Here is a 20,155-nt window from a genome sequence, read left to right on the forward strand (position 1 = left end):
TCGGAGCAACGCGCAGGGTTGTCGTCTGGTCAGGATCGTGTTTAAGGTCAAGTACGAAATTTTCTAAATAGTACATGCAGCGGAAGAAGACATAAACTATGAAATTTCAAAAAAAGCAATATCTAAGAATTCAATAAATTACTCAATCCATCTGATAATATAAGATATTTTTTTACATTATGAGACCGAGGGAGTAGAAATCAAATGCCTTTGGCTCACTGCCATCATGGTCGTCAATCAAGTCTGCAGGGGTCCTTATCCACATCTGTCTGCCAACGCAGCATGGCATCAGAGCAGACGCGCACGAGGCTCCCGTGGAAGAAAAACACTCTGGAGAGATCGATATCCGCTCGAGCTTCCGTGCGGGAGTGTTCCTCCGCCAGTATACAGAGAGGCATCGCACACTCTGACACAGACTGCTCACTCCACTCCCCACCGGCGCATCCATCATCGTCGTCCGCCGGAGATGCTCAGTCGACTGGCCGCACGGCGGCCCCGCCCAGGCAGCACCCTCGCCGCCGCCTACCGCTCCTCGGCGGCAGCCTCCTCCACGGTCCTGCCCGACGCGCTCGACCGGGGCTCCGACGCCTACGCCCGCAACGCCGCCGCCGTCGGCGGCCTCCTCTCCGACCTGCGCTCCCGCGTCTCCCAGGTGCGTGAGCGCGTGTCGCCGGTCTCTCTCTCCCTTGCTTGACCAGACACCTTCCCCCCCTCTCTCTCTCCTGACGAGGCGGAGGGCGCTGCCGCTGCAGGTTCTGGGCGGCGGAGGCGCGGGGGCGGTGAAGCGGAACGAGGGGCGGGGGAAGCTGCTCCCCAGGGACCGCATCGACCGCCTGCTCGACCCGGGGGCCTCCTTCCTCGAGCTCTCTCAGGTCGGCCATCACTCATCAGCGAGACAGGCCCCTTTTCCTCCGGTGATCAGTTTTATCAAGCAACGGCGTTAAGGAAATTGTACTCCATGTTGGTCTGCTTATCGTAGTTATTCTCGTAGTCTGGCGATTGGACCAGTTACCATTTTCATTCCCGAAAAATGGGACTGAATTTCTCACCCTGCAGCTCTGAATGAAGTGAAAGATTTCTTAGTAGTTGCCATTTTCGTTTGAGGAAAACGGGACGAGTTTTTCACCCCGCGCCTTTCAAAAATGCATTCCCGTTTCTCTATTTTTTAGAGTAATCTTGTATTTATTTTTCAGGAACACGCACCTCTATTTTAAGGACGCATCCTGATTTCCTAAATACCTTAATTTAATAGAGCAGCATGGATGTCACGAATGCACTAAGTATTACATCAGAAAAGACACTGGATGCAAGTCTCAGTACGATATTCGTTTATGTGAAATAATTGACCAGAACGCCATTGTCTTCCAACCCATATTGTTATCTGGTAGGATGCTTCAGAATAGAAACAAATGTTTTCATACTTGTCCAACTTGTTGTGGACTATGAGCTGCTGATGATACTTTTCGCGATAAAGCTTGCAGGATCTGATGTTTATGAGGAAGCATTACCATCAGGGGGAATAATTACTGGCATAGGACCTGTTCATGGACGACTATGCATGTTCGTGGCAAATGACCCAACTACAAAGGGGGGTACATACTATCCAATCACTGTCAAAAAGCATCTGCGGGCGCAGGAAATAGCTTCTGAATGTAAATTGCCCTGCATATATCTTGTTGACAGTGGAGGTGCTAATCTCCCCAAGCAGGCAGAAGTCTTCCCCGACCGTGATAATTTTGGTCGAATATTCTACAATCAGGCTAAGATGTCTGCAGATGGTATTCCTCAGATTGCAGTAGTTTTAGGTTCTTGTACTGCTGGCGGGGCTTATATTCCTGCAATGGCTGATGAGAGTATAATAGTTAAGGGAAATGGAACAATATTTCTAGCTGGTCCACCCCTTGTAAAGGTTAGTATTGTCTGCCTACGATCTTGGGAAAATATCTAAATTATACATGTGCAAGTCTAAATGGCCAATTCTGTAGGCTGCTACGGGGGAGGAGATATCTGCTGAGGACCTTGGTGGAGCATCAGTGCATTGTAAAATATCAGGAGTCTCTGATCATTTTGCACAAGGTATATTTTAACATAAATTGCTGCATAATACGACTCGATTACTGCTCTTTTAGATATAACGAATGGAGGATCGTCTGCTTAATTTCTTAAAAGATGCATTTCCGGCAAGCTTTTAGTGTAAAAATTCTGCTTCTTTCTGTCATTATTTCTTTTTACATGTTCTACATCCACGGTGGTACACGTCCAGCTTGGCGGTTCCAAAAAAAGAAGTATTAACAAGTACCTTATTAGATGTCGTCTCTGAGCATTCTATGGAGATTGGAGAGTACTGTTTGTTTCTGCCCTGATTCATTTGATCATGCAAATAGTTTCCAGACCCTTGTTTGTTTCTTCCCTGATATATTTGATCATGCAAATAGTTTCCAGACCCTGATACTTTGCATTTTATTGTCACTCATTGGATGTTTCTATCTTAAACCATAGATCACCCTCTTATGTATCATTTTTTTCTATACATATTAGTTGGATGTTGTTGCGACTTAGACATGTTTTGCACTGTAAATTGCAATAGATGAACGCCATGGTCTTGCGCTGGGAAGGAACATTGTGAAGAACCTCCATTTGGCCGCTAAAGAAGCAAGTATACACAATTCTGCTTGTGATTACCAAGAACCATTGTATGATGTACAGGAACTTCGTTCAATTGCACCAGCTGATACAAAGCAATCTTTTGATATTCGCTCAATAATAGCTCGTATAGTCGATGGAAGTGAATTTGATGAATTCAAAAAATTGTACGGAACAGTAAGGATTTCTCTTATGCTTGATTACCTTTTGCATTCTGTATTGTGCGTTGTGCAACTCAAATCTGTTTCATTTGCATTTACACAGACACTAGTGACTGGTTTTGCAAGGATATGCGGGCAGCCAGTTGGAATTATTGGAAACAATGGCATTTTATTTACCGAGTCGGCACTAAAGGGTACCCACTTCATTGAGTTGTGTGCTCAACGCAATATTCCTTTGATATTCCTTCAAAATATTTCTGGATTCATGGTATGGCATCTTCTTTACTTTTCAGTTCATTCTTTCATTTCAATTCATGTTCAAAATATTGTCCTTTCCCGCCTCCTATTAATCTACAAAACTTTGTATTTCCGTTATTTCAATGGAAAGTGGTTTAGGCCGGTTCAAAATAATAATAATTCATGGTCATAAATAAAGTGACCTAATCGAGATCGCGAACGCCCCTCACCTCACAAGTTGGCTTTTGACGGTGAGAAGACCCTTTATGACCCAACAATTGTTATGAAAGCATGATTCCAACAACAACAAAAAAAAAAAAAGCATGGTTCTTGCATATCTGGCATGAAGGAGTCTAGTGTTTGAAGGCCTAATGGACCGTGGGTGCCTGAGGACCATCCATGTATTTTGAAGGGGCATGTCAGACACATACAGTGGAGGCTACACACAGTTTGTGATGTCAACTAACATCAGAACTGGTGGAAAACACTCATAATTTTTTGTATTCATCACATAACTCATACAATCATCAAGAGTTTGGTTGGTTGACATCACAAGGTCATACGTCTAGCACTGCCACTGCACAGAGACCGCCCATCTACAGTAAAGGGGCAGATTGAGGCACAAATGAGTGAAGGGGCAGATTGTTGGAATAGTCTGGCATTGGTTGTACGAGGGAAAGACCCCTAAGAACTCTAACCACACAAGATAGCTTCTGGGGATGAGAAAATCTTTTACAGTCCAACAATATGAACTGCATACATACTAAATAGTTGGTCAGGGATACTAAAGTTTGAACATAACAGTTGGTTTTATTTTGGAGTACGAGCCTTCTAACCTTTTGCAGTGACAATGTTTAATAGGTTGGGTCGAAATCTGAAGCAAGTGGAATTGCGAAAGCTGGGGCAAAAATGGTTATGGCAGTTTCCTGTTCAAAGGTCAGACATTTCTACTGTTTCCCATTCTTGGTCTTAGTAAACTAGCGGCCTAGTCTTGCTTTCTTCCGCATTTACACAGCATGCCACATGACATAGCATGAGTAGAGCAGAGTAGCACTTTTGTCTATCTGTTTCCTGTTCTTTTTTTCTCTCTTTCGCCTTCTGGTTTTCCATATGTTCTAGTAGGGTTTCATATCTAGCCTACCCCAACTTGCTTGTGACAAAATGCTATTATGGAATCTATAGCTAGTCCTGTAATTTTATCTACATCTAAAATTCTATAAAATTATATGAATAGAATGACCCTATATATCTATATTTCTGCACAGGTTCCTAAAATTACCATAATTGTCGGTGGAAGTTTTGGTGCTGGGAATTATGGAATGTGTGGACGTGCATACAGCCCGAATTTTTTGTTCATGTGGCCAACTGCTAGGATATCTGTTATGGGCGGCATTCAGGTAAGACCTTTGGACCTGTCATTGGCTACAAATTGTCTTACTATTTTACTAGTATCATTACCTGGCGAAGGATGTCACAAATGTAACTCTTGGTATCAATTCCCTTGAAGCCTAGGGACATAGGTTATTAGGCAGCATTAGTAGTCCAAAATGTAAAGAATCTCAGGTGTTACTCAGTTGCAAATAAAAGTAGCCAGCATGCTACACTTCGTTGTAGAAACATTGTGCACGGTTGTTAGAAACTTTTTCGTGAGGCGCAACCAGGCAAAACAAAAGCAGAATGGCGGAATACCAATATGAGAGCAAAGCAGGCTCTCAGTCCATCAAAAGGCTATTTAGTTTTTTGTGTCTCCTAGGCATGTGCATTGGACATTAAAACGGAAACTGCGGTAGCATACATCGATCATGTTCTTGCACACGTGAACATATTTGCACTGGTTTCTTATGGATATTTTAAGCCTCAAACAAGAGCCAAGCTACCACTGGTTTTAACACATCTTTCTCTTGAACCATTTCAGGCAGCTGGTGTTCTCGCCCAAATAGAGAAGAACAACAGGAAAAGGCAAGGAGTGGAGGTATAGTGCATCGTTTATTGGATTCAGTAAACATAAGACAAGTACTGGTATAAGATGAGACTTTCTTTGTTATGCAGTGGACCAAGGATGATGAAGAGGCCTTCAAAGCCAAAGTCGTCGAGGCATATGACAAGGAAGGAAGCCCGTATTACTCGACCGCTAGGCTTTGGGACGACGGGATCATAGATCCCGCGGATACCAGACGGGTTCTAAGCCTTTGCCTCTCTGCTTCCGCCAAGCCGGTTCCAGAAGACACGAAATATGGCGTGTTTCGAATGTAATTATGTAAGTCATGTATAGTACACATGTCACAGCCCTGTAAAATAAAACCTGCTTTAATGCTTCCAATGAATTGAAATGAGGTGCTTATTCAAGGCTTGTTTCTCTGGGGAAATTTTGCTAGCCCTGCTGTACTGATTTTGTCCATGTGCTTTTCTAGTGCTTGGAATGGGCTAAAAGGCGTCTTGCTCGAGAACGAACTTTGCATTGTGTTGTGTGAAAAGAAACCAGCGCGTGTGGATGTTGGTTACCATGTGCACTACTTCGGGAGTAATATTTAGCAAGTAGCAGACCAGAGTGGTGACAACAAATTGTGCCTGGCTCCGGCAATGACGGTGGCACATCTTCGACTTGCTTAATAATCGTAGCTGGGTGGTCTACATATTTGATATAACTTTTACTCCCTTCGTTCACTTCTGTAAAAACGTTTTAGATATTTAAAACAACATCCAAAACAAAAGTGCTGGGCAGACGACACGCCATGCACGACAGTGGAACGACGCCGAATCCAGCCGTCGGCTGCACTTCATTCACGTGCATGGATGGACTGATATATATGATCGTTCACAAATCGTTCGCACACCATCGTGTGTATAGCATCGCTCCATCCAAAACAGTTCAATTTTATCTGTCTTAAACGTCTTACAAAAATGAATAGAGGGAGTATTATTTCGGACGATTGTGCCATGAATAGATCGAAAGTTTTTCTGCTGCGTTGCTTTAGAGTAACTTCTATTATTTCTGGTAATCATGCTATGAATAAAAAATGAATAGATCGAAGCTTTTAGAAGAAAAAAAAGAGAGTAGCAGACCAGAGTGGTAACATGCATGGAAGATTCAAGGCTTCTTCTCCGGCGTGTCCGGGGTCACGGCAGCCCATAGCTCCTCAATCTCCTCGAGCGCCGCCATGTTGTCGGGCGTGAGCGTGAGCTCTGCGTCGATGCTCCCGCCGCCCTCCCGGCCGGGGTACAGCGACGTCTTGCCGTCGAACTTGTTGGCCCGGCCGCTGCGCGCCGCCACGGGCCTCCCCCACCCGAAGTCGCAGCCGTACATGTCGAACCGCGGCGAGCTGCCCATCATGGTCCCGGTCGGGTCGAAGAAGCGATGCGTGTACACCATGGGCTTGGCCGTCCACGCCGCCACGCGCGCCCTGATGGCCGCGTCCGTGTGCGCCGCCACGGCCCGCCCCACGGCCGCCGCCGCCCACCCGTGCCCGCGCTCCAGGAGGTCCGCGGCGCGCGCCGGCTCCGTCCCGATGGCGTAGATGGCGTTGCCGAAGTACTCCCTGGGCAGCTCCGGCCGCAGCCGCCCGCGGTTGTCGATGGCGGCGCGGCACACGGTCTCCTGCTCCGGCGCCAGCCGCCGCGCGCGGGTGATGCAGCGCCAGAGGAGCGAGGACAGCGCCTGGAACCGCGTCACCGCGGCGGCGCCGGCCGCGTCTCCAGCGGCCAGGAGCTCCTCCCGCGCGCGCTCCTTGAGCGCCGCCAGCGAGTCCGCCGAGAAGTGCAGCATCCGCTCGCGCAACGCCAGCGGGGCCGCCCGCTCGACGAGCTCCGACGCGTCGGCGCACGGCAGCACGGCCGGCCCCGCCGCGCCGCCGTCCGGCGACCAGCGCTCGAACGAGGGCCTCGGCGTCGGGGGCGCCGGGGCGAGGCCGAGCCTGGCGCGCGCGAGGGCCGCCCAGCTGTTGACGAGGTCCCAGAAGGCGGTGCCGTCGGAGAGCGCGTGGTTGTAGGCGAGCCCGACGAACACCCCGTCGGCGAGGTCGGTCACCTGGACGGCGAGCAGCGGCTGCTCGCGGCCGCCGTAGTTGACGGCGTCGGTGAGCTGGAAGAACTGCGCCAGCACGTCGCGCGGCACGTCGGCGTCGGGCGGGACGATGTCCGCCATGGCCACGCCGTCGGCGACGGCGTGCACGACCTCCACGCCCTGGCCGTCGCAGTCGATGTGGACGGAGCAGCCAACGACGGCGCCGGTAAGTTGGTCCCTGTGCTGCTCCGTGGCGCAGCGGCCGGCAACGGGGTAGTAGTAGACAAGCGCGTCGCCGAGGGCCGCGGCGAGGTGGTCGACGACGCCGGCGGCGGTGGAGAGGGCGGATGCCGAGGAAGAGGGTGAGGGTCTGTGGAAGAGGAGGCCCTTCTGGATGTAGTTGGCGGAGAGCATGGCGGCGTCCCAGGAGGTTAGCGGGATGCGCTCGCGCGGGCGCGGCGGCGGCGCCACCGTGCGCGACGACACCACGCGCACCACGGACGGCGACGGCATCGCGCTTGTCTGGGGAGTAGCAGGTTTGTTGCTAGCTGCAGGCTGGACAGTGAGTACTGATTTGGTTGGTTGGTGGCAGTAAAAAAATTGGACCTTTACCAGGCCAGCCAGATCGATCTCATATTTAATTTGGACACGTGATATCTGCAGATACGCGCATAGCTTACACTAGTCACAGTGGGGAGGAACATGCATATATTACTAGTCTATATGTTACTATCTCCACAGTGAGTAGTAACATATGTGTTATGTCATGCATTACTTTATTTATTAGGTTGTAGACACATATTTTTTTGATATGTGTGATGTTATTGTAACTAGCTATGTTACCACATGTCTCTTTTTCTTCATTAATTACATGCCACATCATCTATTTTATGTAGATAAGTGTGATGTTACCATTTATGTTACTCCCACTGTGGGTAGTCTTAGCAATTCTATTTTAGCAAATCAGTCAGATTTCACACGTGGAGTGGAAAGTTGGGCGCCCTTCTTATAATTTCTTTTACTCCCTCCGTTTCAAAATAGACGGTGTACTATTTTTTGAAACGGCAAACCTCTTTTAAGTTTGACGAAATTTACAGAGAAATATATCAATATACATAATATCAAATCGGCACCATTGGATTCATCATGAAATGAATTTTTATTTTATATTATTTAGTATTGTCGATGTCAATATTCTTGGCTTTGAACTTGATCAAAGTTAAGGAAATTTAACTTTTCAAAATACTAACACACCTTATACTTTGGAACCGAGGGAGTATTTGGTTTGGCAAGTGCGGGAGATGATGGATTGTGTTTCTTTTTATTTCTAATGTGTGGAGTTTTGGCCCGCCATCGGCGGTGTGATTCAGCGTCACCTGCTAATCGAACTCGTAGTTATGTATTTGTGAAATTTTCTATGTCGGTGACTGCGTGTACTACATTATTCTACAGTATGGCATGTTGGTACTTCTTTTCTCTAGGTGGTGAGAGAGTGTTGTTATGGGCCTCAATCTAGGGTTGGAGCGGAGGAGGAGAGGAAGGAAGCGGAAAGGGGATCGGCCGAGGAGGACGAAGGTCAGCTTCGTTTCTCTTTAGATTCGTTTACAATAATTCTCGATGCCTCTCATCGACTCGGCCAACACGCTATAAAGCCAGGCACGCAGGCCTCACCACCCACACCACTCACTAGGCCCTCTCGCTCGGTCCACTGGTCAGCCCAGCTCAGGACCGCCAGTCCTTCGCTCTGCTTCGTCATGGCCCTTTGGTGTAGTCGTGTCGCTGACCAGTGGGGTCACGCCAGCGGCCGTGACAGTCCCCCCCCCCCTCTTGAGAGCCGCCTTGTCCCCAAGGCGGAGACCGCGGGAAACGTAGTTGAAGAAGCTCTGGATCCTCCCATGTCGATAGCATGTCAGGCAGGTTGCCCCACTTGATACGGAGACGCAGTTTTGATCTGCCTCCCACACGAACCAGCTTCTCTTCCAGGATGGACTCCGGTTCATGCTTCGCCTGCAGAATAGCATTGTCAGGGGGTAAAGTATCACTTACTGGAACCACAGCTTCTTCCGCCTTCTTCAACTGGGACACGTGCACCACATTGTGAATCTTGCTTGACGGCGGCAACTACAGCTTGTATGCAACCGCACCCACACGCGCAATGACTCGGTATGGTCCAAAGTAACGAAATGCCAACTTCTGGTGCGGACGTTGAGCCACCGACGATTGGATGAATGGTTGAAGTTTCAGCTGCAATGCATCCCCCACCTGGAATTCCCTGTCAGTGCGTTTTTGCCTGCCTGAGCCTTCATTCGGTCTTGCGCTTTCTTGAGCTGTCGTTGCAAGTGTTGCACCATGATTTCTCGCTCTTGCAACCACGCTGCCAAGTCTGGTACAGCACACTCATCCACCTGCGCAATCCCGAATTCTCTGGGAAGATGTCCATAGATTACTTCGAATGGTGTGCGTCCGAGAGCCGAATGGAACGAGGTATTGTACCAGTATTCTGCTAGAGCCAGACATTTGGACCAATCGCCAGGACAAGAGTGAACTGCACTGTTGGTGAACGTAGCAGAATTTTAAAATTGTCTACGCATCACCAAGATCAATCTATGGAGTCATCTAGCAACGAGGGAGAGAGGAGTGCATCTACATACCCTTGTAGATCACGAGCGGAAGCGTTCAAGAGAACGGGGATGATGGAGTCGTACTCGTCGTGATCCAAATCACCGATGACCAAGTGCCGAACGGACGGCACCTCCGCGTTCAACACACGTACGGAGCGGATGACGTCTCCTCCTTCTTGATCCAGCAAGGGGGAAGGAGAGGTTGATGAAGATCCAGCAGCACGACGGCGTGGTGGTGGATGCAGCAGTGATCGCAGCAGGGCTTCGCCGAGCTTCTGCGAGAGGGAGAGGTGTAGCAAGGGAGAGGGAGGCGCCAAGACTTGAGGTGCGGCTGCCCTCCCTCCCCCCTTTATATAGGCCCCCTGGGGGGTGCCGGCCCTGGAGATGGGATCTCCCAAGGGGGGGGCGGCGGCCAAGGGGGGTGGAGTGCCCCCCAAGGCAAGTGGAGGCGCCCCCCACCCTAGGGTTTCCAACCCTAGGCGCAGGGGGCCCAAGGGGGGTGCACCAGCCCACTATGGGCTGGTTCCCCTCCCCACTTCGGCCCATGGGGCCCTCCGGGATGGGTGGTCCCACCCGGTGGACCCCCGGGACCCATCCGGTGGTCCCGGTACAATACCGGTGACCCCAAATCTTTTCCGATGGCCGAAACTACACTTCCTATATATAATTCTTCACCTCCGGACCATTCCGTAACTCCTCGTGACGTCCAGGATCTCATCCGGGACTCCGAACAACTTTCGGATTACTGCATACTCATATCTCTACAACCCTAGTGTCACCGAACCTTAAGTGTGTAGACCCTACGGGTTCGGGAGACAAGCAGACATGACCGAGACGACTCTCCGGTCAATAACCAACAGCGGGATCTGGATACCCATGTTGGCTCCCACATGCTCCTCGATGATCTCATCGGATGAACCACGATGTCGAGGACTTAATCAATCCCGTATTCAATTCCCTTTGTCAATCGGTACGTTACTTGCCCGAGACTCGATCGTCGGTATCCCAATACCTTGTTCAGTCTCGTTACCGGCAAGTCACTTTACTCGTACCGTAATGCATGATTGAAGGAAATATTCCCTAGAGGCAATAATAAAGTTATTATTTATTTCCTCATATCATGATAAATGTTTATTATTCATGCTAGAATTGTATTAACCGGAAACATAATACTTGTATTAAATGGAGCATATGAGATGTTCCAGGAGTTGAAGTTAATATTTCAAGCAAATACCCGAGTTGAGAGATATGTAGTCTCCAACAAGTTCTATAGCTAAAAGATGGAGGAGAATCGCTCAACTAGTGAGCATGTGCCCAGATTGTCTGAGTACAACAATCGCTTGAATCAAGTGGGAGTTAATCTTCCAGATAAGATAGTGATTGACAGAATTCTCTAGTCACCATCACCAAAGTTAGTAGAACTTCGTGATGAACTATGATATGCAAGGGATAACGGAAACGATTCCCAAGCTCTTCGTAATGCGGAAAATGAAGAAGGTAGAAATCGAGAAAAACATCAAGTGTTGATGGTAGACAAGACCACTAGTTTCAAGAAAAGGGCAGAGGGAAGAAGGGGAACTTCAAGAAGAACAGCAAGCAAGTTGCTGCTCAAGTGAAGAAGCCCAAGTCTGGTCCTAAGCCTGAGACTAAGTGTTTCTACTACAAAGGGACTGGTCACTGGAAGCGGAACTACCCCAAGTGATTGGCAGATAAGAAGGATGGCAAAGTGAACATAAGTATATTTGATATACATGTTATTGATGTGTACTTTACTAGTGTTTATAGCAACCCCTCAGTATTTGATACTAGTTCAGTTGCTAAGATTAGTAACTCGAAACGGGAGTTGCAGAATAAACAGAGACTAGTTAAGGGTGAAGTGACGATGTGTGTTGGAAGTGGTTCCAAGATTGATATGATCATCATCGCATACTCCCTATACTTTCGGGATTAGTGTTGAACCTGAATAATTGTTATTTGGTGTTTGCGTTGAGCATGAATATGATTTGATCATGTTTATTGTAATACGGTTATTCATTTAAGTAAGAGAATAAATTGTTGTTTTGTTTACATGAATAAAACCTTATATGGTTACACACCCAATGAAAATAGTTTATTGGATCTCGATCGTAGTGATACACATACTCATAATATTGAAACCAAAAGATGCAAAGTTAATAATGATAGTGCAACTTATTAGTAGCACTACCGTTTAGGTCATATTGGTGTAAAGCGCATGAAAAAACTCCATGCTGATGGGCTTTTGGAATCACTTGATTATGAATCAGTTGATGCTTGCGAACCATGCCTCATGGGCAAGATGACTAAGACTGTTCTTCGGAACAATGGAGCGAGCAACAGATTTGTTGGAAATCATACATACTGATGTATGTGGTCCGATGAATATTGAGGCTCGCGACAAGTATCATTATTTTCTGATCTTCACAGATGATTTGAGCAGATATGAGTATATCTACTTGATGAAACATAAGTCTGAAACATTTGAAAAGTTCAAAGAATTTCAGAGTGAAGTGAAAAATCTTCGTAACAAGAAAATAAAATTTCTACGATCTGATCGTAGAGAAGAGTATTTGAGTTACGAGTTTGGCCTTCAGTTAAAAACAATGTGAAATAGTTTCACTACTCACGCCACCTGGAACACCACAATGTAATGGTGTGTCCGAACGTCATAGCCGTACTTTATTAAATATGGTGCGATCTATGATGTCTCTTACCGATCTACCACTATCATTTTGGGGTTATGCATTAGAGACAGCTGCATTCACGTTAAATGGGCACCATCTAAATCTGTTGAGACGACACCGTATGAACTATGGTTTGGCAAGAAACCAAAGTTGTCGTTTCTTAAAGTTTGGGGTTGCGATGCTTATATGAAAAAGTTTCATCCTGATAAGCTCAAACTCAAATCGGAGAAGTAAATCTTCATAGGATATCCAAATAAAACTATTGGATCCACCTTCTATCACAGATCCGAAGGCAAGACTTTTGTTGCTAAGTTCGGAAACTTTCTGGAGAAGGAGTTTCTCTCGAAAGAAGTGAGTGGGAGGAAAGTAGAACTTGATAAGGTAATTGTACCTTCTCCCTTATTGGAAAGTAGTTCATCACAGAAATCTGTTCCTGTGGCTACTACACCAATTAGTGAGGAAGCTAATGATGATGATCATGTAACTTCAGATCAAGTTACTACCAAATCTCGTAGGTAAACCGGAGTGAGATCCGCACCAGAGTGGTACGGTAATCCTGTTCTGGAGGTCATGCTACTTGACCATGACGAACCTACGAACTATGAAGAAGCGATGGTGAGCCCAGATTCCGCAAAATGGCTTGAGGCCATGAAATCTGAGATGGGATCCATGTATGAGAACAAAGTATGGACTTTGGTTGACTTGCCCGATGATCGGCAAGCAATTGAGAATAAATGGATCTTCAAGAGGAAGACGGACGCTGACAGTAGTGTTACTATCTACAAAGCTAGAATTGTCGCAAAAGGTTTTCGACAAGTTCAAGGTGTTGACTACGATGAGAGTTTCTCACTCGTATCTATGCTTAAGTCTGTCCGAATCATGTTAGCAATTGCCGCATTTTATGAAATCTGGCAAATGGATAAACAAGACTGCATTCCTTAATAGATTTATTAAAGAAGAGTTGTATATGATACAACCAGAAGGTTTTGTCAATCCTAAAGGTGCTAACAAAATATGCAAGCTCCAGCGATCCATCTATGGACTGGTGCAAGCATCTCGGAGTTGGAATATACGCTTTGATAAGTTGATCAAAGCATATAGTTTTATACAGACTTGCGATGAAGCCTGTATTTACAAGAAAGTGAGTGGGAGCACTACAACATTTATGATAAGTATATGTGAATGACATATTGTTGATCGGAAATAATGTAGAATTATTCTGCAAAGCATAAAGGAGTGTTTGAAAGGTATTTTTCAAAGAAAGACCTCGGTAAAGCTGCTTACATATTGAGCATCAAGATCTATAGAGATAGATCAAGACGCTTGATAAGTTTTTTCAATGAGTACATACCTTGACAAGATTTTGAAGTAGTTCAAAATGGAACAGTCAAAGAAAGAGTTCTTGCCTGTATTGCAAGGTGTGAAATTGAGTAAGACTCAAAGCCCGACCACAGCAGAAGATAGAAATAGAATGAAAGTCATTCTCTATGCCTCAGCCATAGGTTCTATAAAGTATGCCATGCTGTGTACCAGATCTATTGTATACCCTACACTGTGTTAAGCAAGGGAGTACAATAGTGATCTAAGAGTAGATCACTAGACAGCGGTCAAAATTATCCTTAGTGGAATAAGGAAATATTTCTCAATTATGGAGGTGATAAAAAAAGGTTCGTCGTAAAAAGTTACGTCGATGCAAGTTTTGACACAGATCTGGATGACTCTAAGTCTCGATCTAGATACATATTGAAAGTGGGAGCAATAAGCTAGAGTAGCTCCGTGCAGAGCATTGTTGACATAGAAATTCGCAAAATACTTACGGATCTGAATGTGACAGACCCGTTGACTAAAATTATCTCACAAGCAAAACATGATCACACCTTAGTACTCTTTGGGTGTTAATCACATAGCGATGTGAACTAGATTACTGACTCTAGTAAACCCTTTGGGTGTTGATCACATATCGATGTGAACTATGGGTGTTAATCACATGGTAATGTGAACTATTGCTGTTAAATCACATGGCGATGTGAACTAGATTAGTGACTCTAGTGCAAGTGGGAGACTGAAGGAAATATGCCCTAGAGGCAATAATAAAGTTATTATTTATTTACTCATATCATGATAAATGTTTATTATTCATGCTAGAATTGTATTAACCGGAAACATAATACTTGTGTGAATACATAGACAAACAAAGTGTCACTAGTATGCCTCTACTTGGCTAGCTCGTTAATCGAAGATGGTTATGTTTCCTAACCATAAACAAAAGAGTTGTTATTTGATTAACGGGATCACATCATTAGGAGAATGATGTGATTGACATGACCCATTCCATTAGCTTAGCACCCGATCGTTTAGTATGTTGCTATTGCTTTCTTCATGACTTATACATGTTCCTATGACTATGAGATTATGCAACTCCCGTTTGCCGGAGGAACACTTTGTGTGCTACCAAACGTCAAAATGTAACTGGGTGATTATAAAGGTGCTCTACAGGTGTCTCCAAAGGTACATGTTGGGTTGGCGTATTTCGAGATTAGGATTTGTCACTCCGATTGTCGAAGAGGTATCTCTGGGCCCTCTCGGTAATGCACATCACATAAGCCTTGCAAGCATTGCAACTAATAAGTTAGTTGTGAGATGATGTATTACGGAACGAGTAAAGAGACTTGCCGGTAACGAGATTGAACTAGGTATTAAGATACCGACGATCGAATCTCGGGCAAGTAACATACCGATGACAAAGGGAACAATGTATGTTCTTATGCGGTCTGACCGATAAAGATTTTCGTAGAATATGTAGGAGCCAATATGGGCATCCAGGTCCCGCTATTGGTTATTGACCAGAGACGTGTCTCGGTCATGTCTACATTGTTCTCGAACCCGTAGGGTCCGCACGCTTAAGGTTTCGATGACAGTTATATTATGAGTTTATGAGTTTTGATGTACCGAAGGAGTTCGGAGTCTCGGATGAGATCGGGGACATGACGAGGAGTCTCGAAATGGTCGAGACGTAAAGATTGATATATTGGACGACTATATTCGGACATCGGAAAGGTTCCGAGTGATTCGGGTATTTTTCGGAGTACCGGGTAGTTACGGGAGAAGCAATGGGCCTTGATGGGCTTTAGTGGGAAGAGGAGAAAGGGCCAAGGGGCTGCTGCGCCCCCCCTCCCCTCTAGTCTGAATTGGACTAGGGAAAAGGGGGCCGGCCACCTCTCCTTCTCCTCCACTTCCTTCTCCCTTCCTCCCCTCTTGGTGGACTCCTACTAGGACTTGGAGTCCTAGTAGGACTCCACATCCTGGCCGCACCTAGCCTTGGCCGGCCTCCTCCTCCTCCATCCTTTATATACTGAGGCAAGGGGCACCCCATGAACACAAGTTGATCCACGTGATCTATTCCTTAGCCGTGTGCGGCGCCCCCAGCCACCATATTCCTCGATAATATTGTAGCGGTGCTTAGGCGAAGCCCTGCAGTAGTAGTACATCAAGATCGTCACCACGCCGTCGTGCTGACGGAACTCTTCCCCGACACTTTGCTGGATCGGAGTCCGGGGATCGTCATCGAGCCGAACGTGTGCTAGAACTCGGAGGTGCCGTAGTTTCGGTGCTTGATCGGTCGGATCGTGAAGACGTACGACTACATCAACCAAATGCTTCCATTGTCGATCTACTAGGTATGTAGATCACACTCTCCCCTCTCGTTGCTATGCATCACCATGATCTTGCGTGTGCGTAGGAAAATTTTGACATTACTACGTTCCCCAACAATGATCCCGTGATCAACCACTTGATCACATTGAGCTCATTATGATGATGCATTACCGAGTGGGCCCAGAGATACCTCTCCGTCATACGGAGTGACAAATCCCAGTCTCGATTCGTGCCAACCCAACAGACACTTTCGGAGATACCTGTAATGTACCTTTATAGTCACCCAGTTACGTTGTGACGTTTGGCACACCCAAGGCACTCCTACGGTATCCAGGAGTTGCACAATCTCATGGTCTAAGGAAATGATACTTGACATTCAGAAAAGCTACAACAAACGAACTACACGGTCTTTGTGCTATGCTTAGGTTTGGGTCTTGTCCATCACATCATTCTCCTAATGATGTGATCCCGTTATCAATGACATCCCCATGTCCATAGCCAGGAAACCATGACTATCTGTTGATCAACGAGCTAGTCAACTAGAGGCTCACTAGGGACACATTGTGGTCTATGTATTCACACATGTATTACGGTTTCCGGATAATACAATTATAGCATGAATAATAGACAATTATCATGAACAAGGAAATATAATAATCATTTTATTATTGCCTCTAGGGCATATTTCCAACAGTCTCCCACTTGCACTAGAGTCAATCATCTAGTTACATTGTGATGAATCGAACACCCATGGAATTCTGGTGTTGATCATGTTTTGCTCTAGGGAGAGGTTTAGTCAACGGATCTGCTACATTCAGGTCCGTATATACTTTACAAATTTTTATGTCTCCATTTTGAACACTTTCACGAATGGAGTTGAAGCGACGCTTGATATGCCTGGTCTTCCTGTGAAACCTGGGCTCCTTGGCAAGGGCAATAGCTCCAGTGTTGTCACAGAAGAGAGTCATCGGCCCCGACGCATTGGGTATGACTCCTAGGTCGGTGATGAACTCCTTCACCCAGATTGCTTCTTGTGCTGCCTCCGAGGCTGCCATGTACTCCGCTTCACATGTAGATCCCGCCACCACGCTTTGCTTGCAACTGCACCAGCTTACTGCCCCACCATTCAAAATATACACGTATCCGGTTTGTGACTTAGAGTCATCCAGATCTGTGTCGAAGCTAGCATCGACGTAACCCTTTACGACGAGCTCTTCGTCACCTCCATAAACGAGAAACATTTCCTTAGTCCTTTTCAGGTACTTCAGGATATTCTTAACCGCTGTCCAGTGTTCCATGCCGGGATTACTTTGGTACCTTCCTACCAAACTTACGGCAAGGTTTACATCAGGTCTGGTACACAGCATAGCATACATGATAGACCCTATGGCTGAGGCATAGGGGACGACACTCATCTTTTCTCTATCTTCTGCCGCGGTCGGGCTTTGAGCCGTGCTCAATCTCGTACCTTGCAATACAAGCAAGAACCCCTTCTTTGACTGATCCATTTTGAACTTCTTCAATATCTTGTCAAGGTACGTACTCTGTGAAAGACCAATGAGGCGTCTCGATCTATCTCTATAGATCTTGATGCCAAATATATAAGCAGCTTCTCCAAGGTCCTTCATTGAAAAACACTTGTTCAAGTAGGCCTTTATGCTTTCCAAGAATTCTATATCATTTCCCATCAACAGTGTGTCATCCACATACAATATGAGAAATGCTACAGAGCTCCCACTCACTTTCTTGTAAATGCAGGCTTCTCCATAAGTCTGCATAAACCCAAACGCTTTGATCATCTCATCAAAGCGAATGTTCCAACTCCGAGATGCTTGCACCAGCCCATAAATCGAACGTTGGAGCTTGCACACCTTGTCAGCATTCTTAGGATCGACAAAACCTTCCGGCTGCATCATATACAATTCTTCCTTAAGGAAACCATTAAGGAATGCCGTTTTGACGTCCATTTGCCATATTTCATAATCATAGAATGCGGCAATTGCTAACATGATTCAGACGGACTTCAGCTTCGCTACAGGTGAGAAAGTCTCATCGTAGTCAACCCCTTGAACTTGTCGATAACCCTTAGCGACAAGCCGAGCTTTATAGATGGTCACATTACCATCCGCGTCTGTCTTCTTCTTAAAGATCCATTTATTTTCTATGGCTCGCCGATCATCGGGCAAGTCAGTCAAAGTCCATACCACGTTTTCATACATGGATCCTATCTCGGATTTCATGGCCTCCAGCCATTTGTCAGAATCCGGGCCCGCCATCGCTTCTTCATAGTTTGAAGGTTCACCGTTGTCTAACAACATGATTTCCAAGACAGGGTTGCCATACCACTCTGGTGCGGAACATGTCCTTGTGGACCTACGAAGTTCAGTAGCAACTTGATCTGAAGTTTCATGATCATCATCATTAACTTCCTCTCTAGTCGGTGCAGGCACCTCAGGAACATTTTCCTGAGTTGCGCCACTTTCCGGTTCAAGAGGCAATACTTCATCAAGTTCTACTTTCCTCCCACTTACTTCTTTCGAGAGAAACTCTTTCTCTAGAAAGGATCCATTCTTGGCAACAAAGATCTTGCCTTTGGATCTGAGGTAGAAGGTATACCCAATAGTTTCTTTAGGGTATCCTATGAAGACGCATTTCAGGTTGAAGTTTCCAAGACGCATTTCAGGTTGAGGTAGAAGGTATACCCAATAGTTTCTTTAGGGTATTCTTGGCAACAAAGATTTTTCCGACTTGGATTCGAGCTTTTCAGGTTGAAGTTTCTTGACATAAGCATCGCATCCCCAAACTTTTAGAAACGACAGCTTAGGTTTCTTCCCAAACCATAATTCATACGGTGTCGTCTCAACGGATTTCGACGGAGCCCTATTTAAAGTGAATGCGGCAGTCTCTAAAGCATAGCCCCAAAATGATAGCGGTAAATCGGTAAGAGACATCATAGATCGCACCATATCTAATAGAGTGCGATTACGATGTTCAGACACACCATTACGCTGAGGTGTTCCAGGCGGCGTGAGTTGTGAAACTATTCCACATTTTCTTAAGTGTGTGCCAAATTCGTGACTCAAGTATTCTCCCCCACGATCTGATCGCAAGAACTTGATTTTCCTGCCACGTTGATTCTCAACCTCACTCTGAAATTCCTTGAACTTTTCAAAGGTCTCAGACTTGTGTTTCATTAAGTAGACATACCCATATCTACTCAAGTCATCAGTGAGGGTGAGAACATAACGATAACCACCGCGAGCCTCAACACTAATTGGACCGCACACATCTGTATGTATGATTTCCAATAAGTTGGTTGCTCGCTCCATTGTTCCTGAGAACGGAGTCTTGGTCATTTTACCCATGAGGCATGGTTCGCACGTGTCAAATGATTCGTAATCAAGAGACTCTAAAAGTCCATCTGCATGGAGCTTCTTCATGCGTTTGACACCTATGTGACCAAGATGGCAGTGCCACAAGTATGTGGGACTATCATTATCAACCTTACATCTTTTGGTATTCACACTATGAATATGTGTAGCATTACGCTCGAGATTCATTAAGAATAAACCATTCACCATCGGAGCATGACCATAAAACATATCTCTCATATAAATAGAACAACCATTATTCTCGGATTTAAATGAGTAGCCATCTCGAATTAAACGAGATCCTGATACAATGTTCATGCTCAAAGCTGGCACTAAATAACAATTATTGAGGTTTAAAACTAATCCTGTAGGTAAATGTAGAGGTAGCGTGCCGACGGCGATCACATCGACCTTGGAACCATTCCCGATGCGCATCGTCACCTCGTCCTTTGCCAGTCTCTGCTTATTCCGCAGCTCCTGCCTTGAGTTACAAATGTGAGCAACCGCACCGGTATCAAATACCCAGGAGCTACTACGAGTACTGGTAAGGTACACATCAATTACATGTATATCACATATACCTTTCGTGATGCCGGCCTTCTTGTCCGCTAAGTATTTGGGGCAGTTCCGCTTCCAATGACCACTTTCCTTGCAATAAAAGCACTCAGTCTCGGGCTTGGGTCCATTCTTTGGCTTCTTCCCGGCAGCTTGCTTACCCGGCAACTCCCTTGCTGTCCTTCTTGAAGCTCTTCTTACCCTTGCCTTT

The 20,155-nt window shown here is 46.1% G+C and overlaps 2 protein-coding genes across 2 annotated transcripts; one reads left to right on the plus strand and one right to left on the minus strand.

Annotated features, from left to right (window-relative positions):
• Positions 1-323: 323 nt before the first annotated feature.
• On the plus strand, positions 324-5,387 carry LOC125524441 (methylcrotonoyl-CoA carboxylase beta chain, mitochondrial-like). The gene is made up of 10 exons (XM_048689495.1): positions 324-652; positions 753-872; positions 1,475-1,909; positions 1,986-2,076; positions 2,588-2,820; positions 2,908-3,072; positions 3,903-3,977; positions 4,307-4,438; positions 4,957-5,013; positions 5,091-5,387. The coding sequence occupies exons 1-10, from the start codon at positions 467-469 to the stop codon at positions 5,292-5,294; spliced, it is 1,698 nt and encodes a 565-aa protein (XP_048545452.1). The 5' UTR covers positions 324-466; the 3' UTR covers positions 5,295-5,387.
• Positions 5,388-5,882: 495 nt separating this feature from the next.
• LOC125524442 (uncharacterized acetyltransferase At3g50280-like) lies at positions 5,883-7,900 on the minus strand. Its single transcript, XM_048689496.1, has one exon. The coding sequence runs from the start codon at positions 7,552-7,554 to the stop codon at positions 6,130-6,132; it is 1,425 nt and encodes a 474-aa protein (XP_048545453.1). The 5' UTR covers positions 7,555-7,900; the 3' UTR covers positions 5,883-6,129.
• Positions 7,901-20,155: the final 12,255 nt, after the last annotated feature.

This window comes from Triticum urartu, chromosome 7 (assembly GCF_003073215.2).
Source record: "Triticum urartu cultivar G1812 chromosome 7, Tu2.1, whole genome shotgun sequence".
Lineage (NCBI taxonomy): Eukaryota > Viridiplantae > Streptophyta > Magnoliopsida > Poales > Poaceae > Triticum > Triticum urartu.

Bases quoted from the DNA above. Each gene is read 5' to 3' on its own strand.
- LOC125524441 (XM_048689495.1), top strand. From the start codon at position 467: ATGCTCAGTCGACTGGCCGCACGGCGGCCCCGCCCAGGCAGCACCCTC. The intron at 1,910-1,985 runs GTTAGTATTGTC...CCAATTCTGTAG, and splicing joins CTGGTCCACCCCTTGTAAAG to GCTGCTACGGGGGAGGAGAT. The intron at 2,077-2,587 runs GTATATTTTAAC...AAATTGCAATAG, and splicing joins CTCTGATCATTTTGCACAAG to ATGAACGCCATGGTCTTGCG.
- LOC125524442 (XM_048689496.1), bottom strand. From the start codon at position 7,554: ATGCCGTCGCCGTCCGTGGTGCGCGTGGTGTCGTCGCGCACGGTGGCG.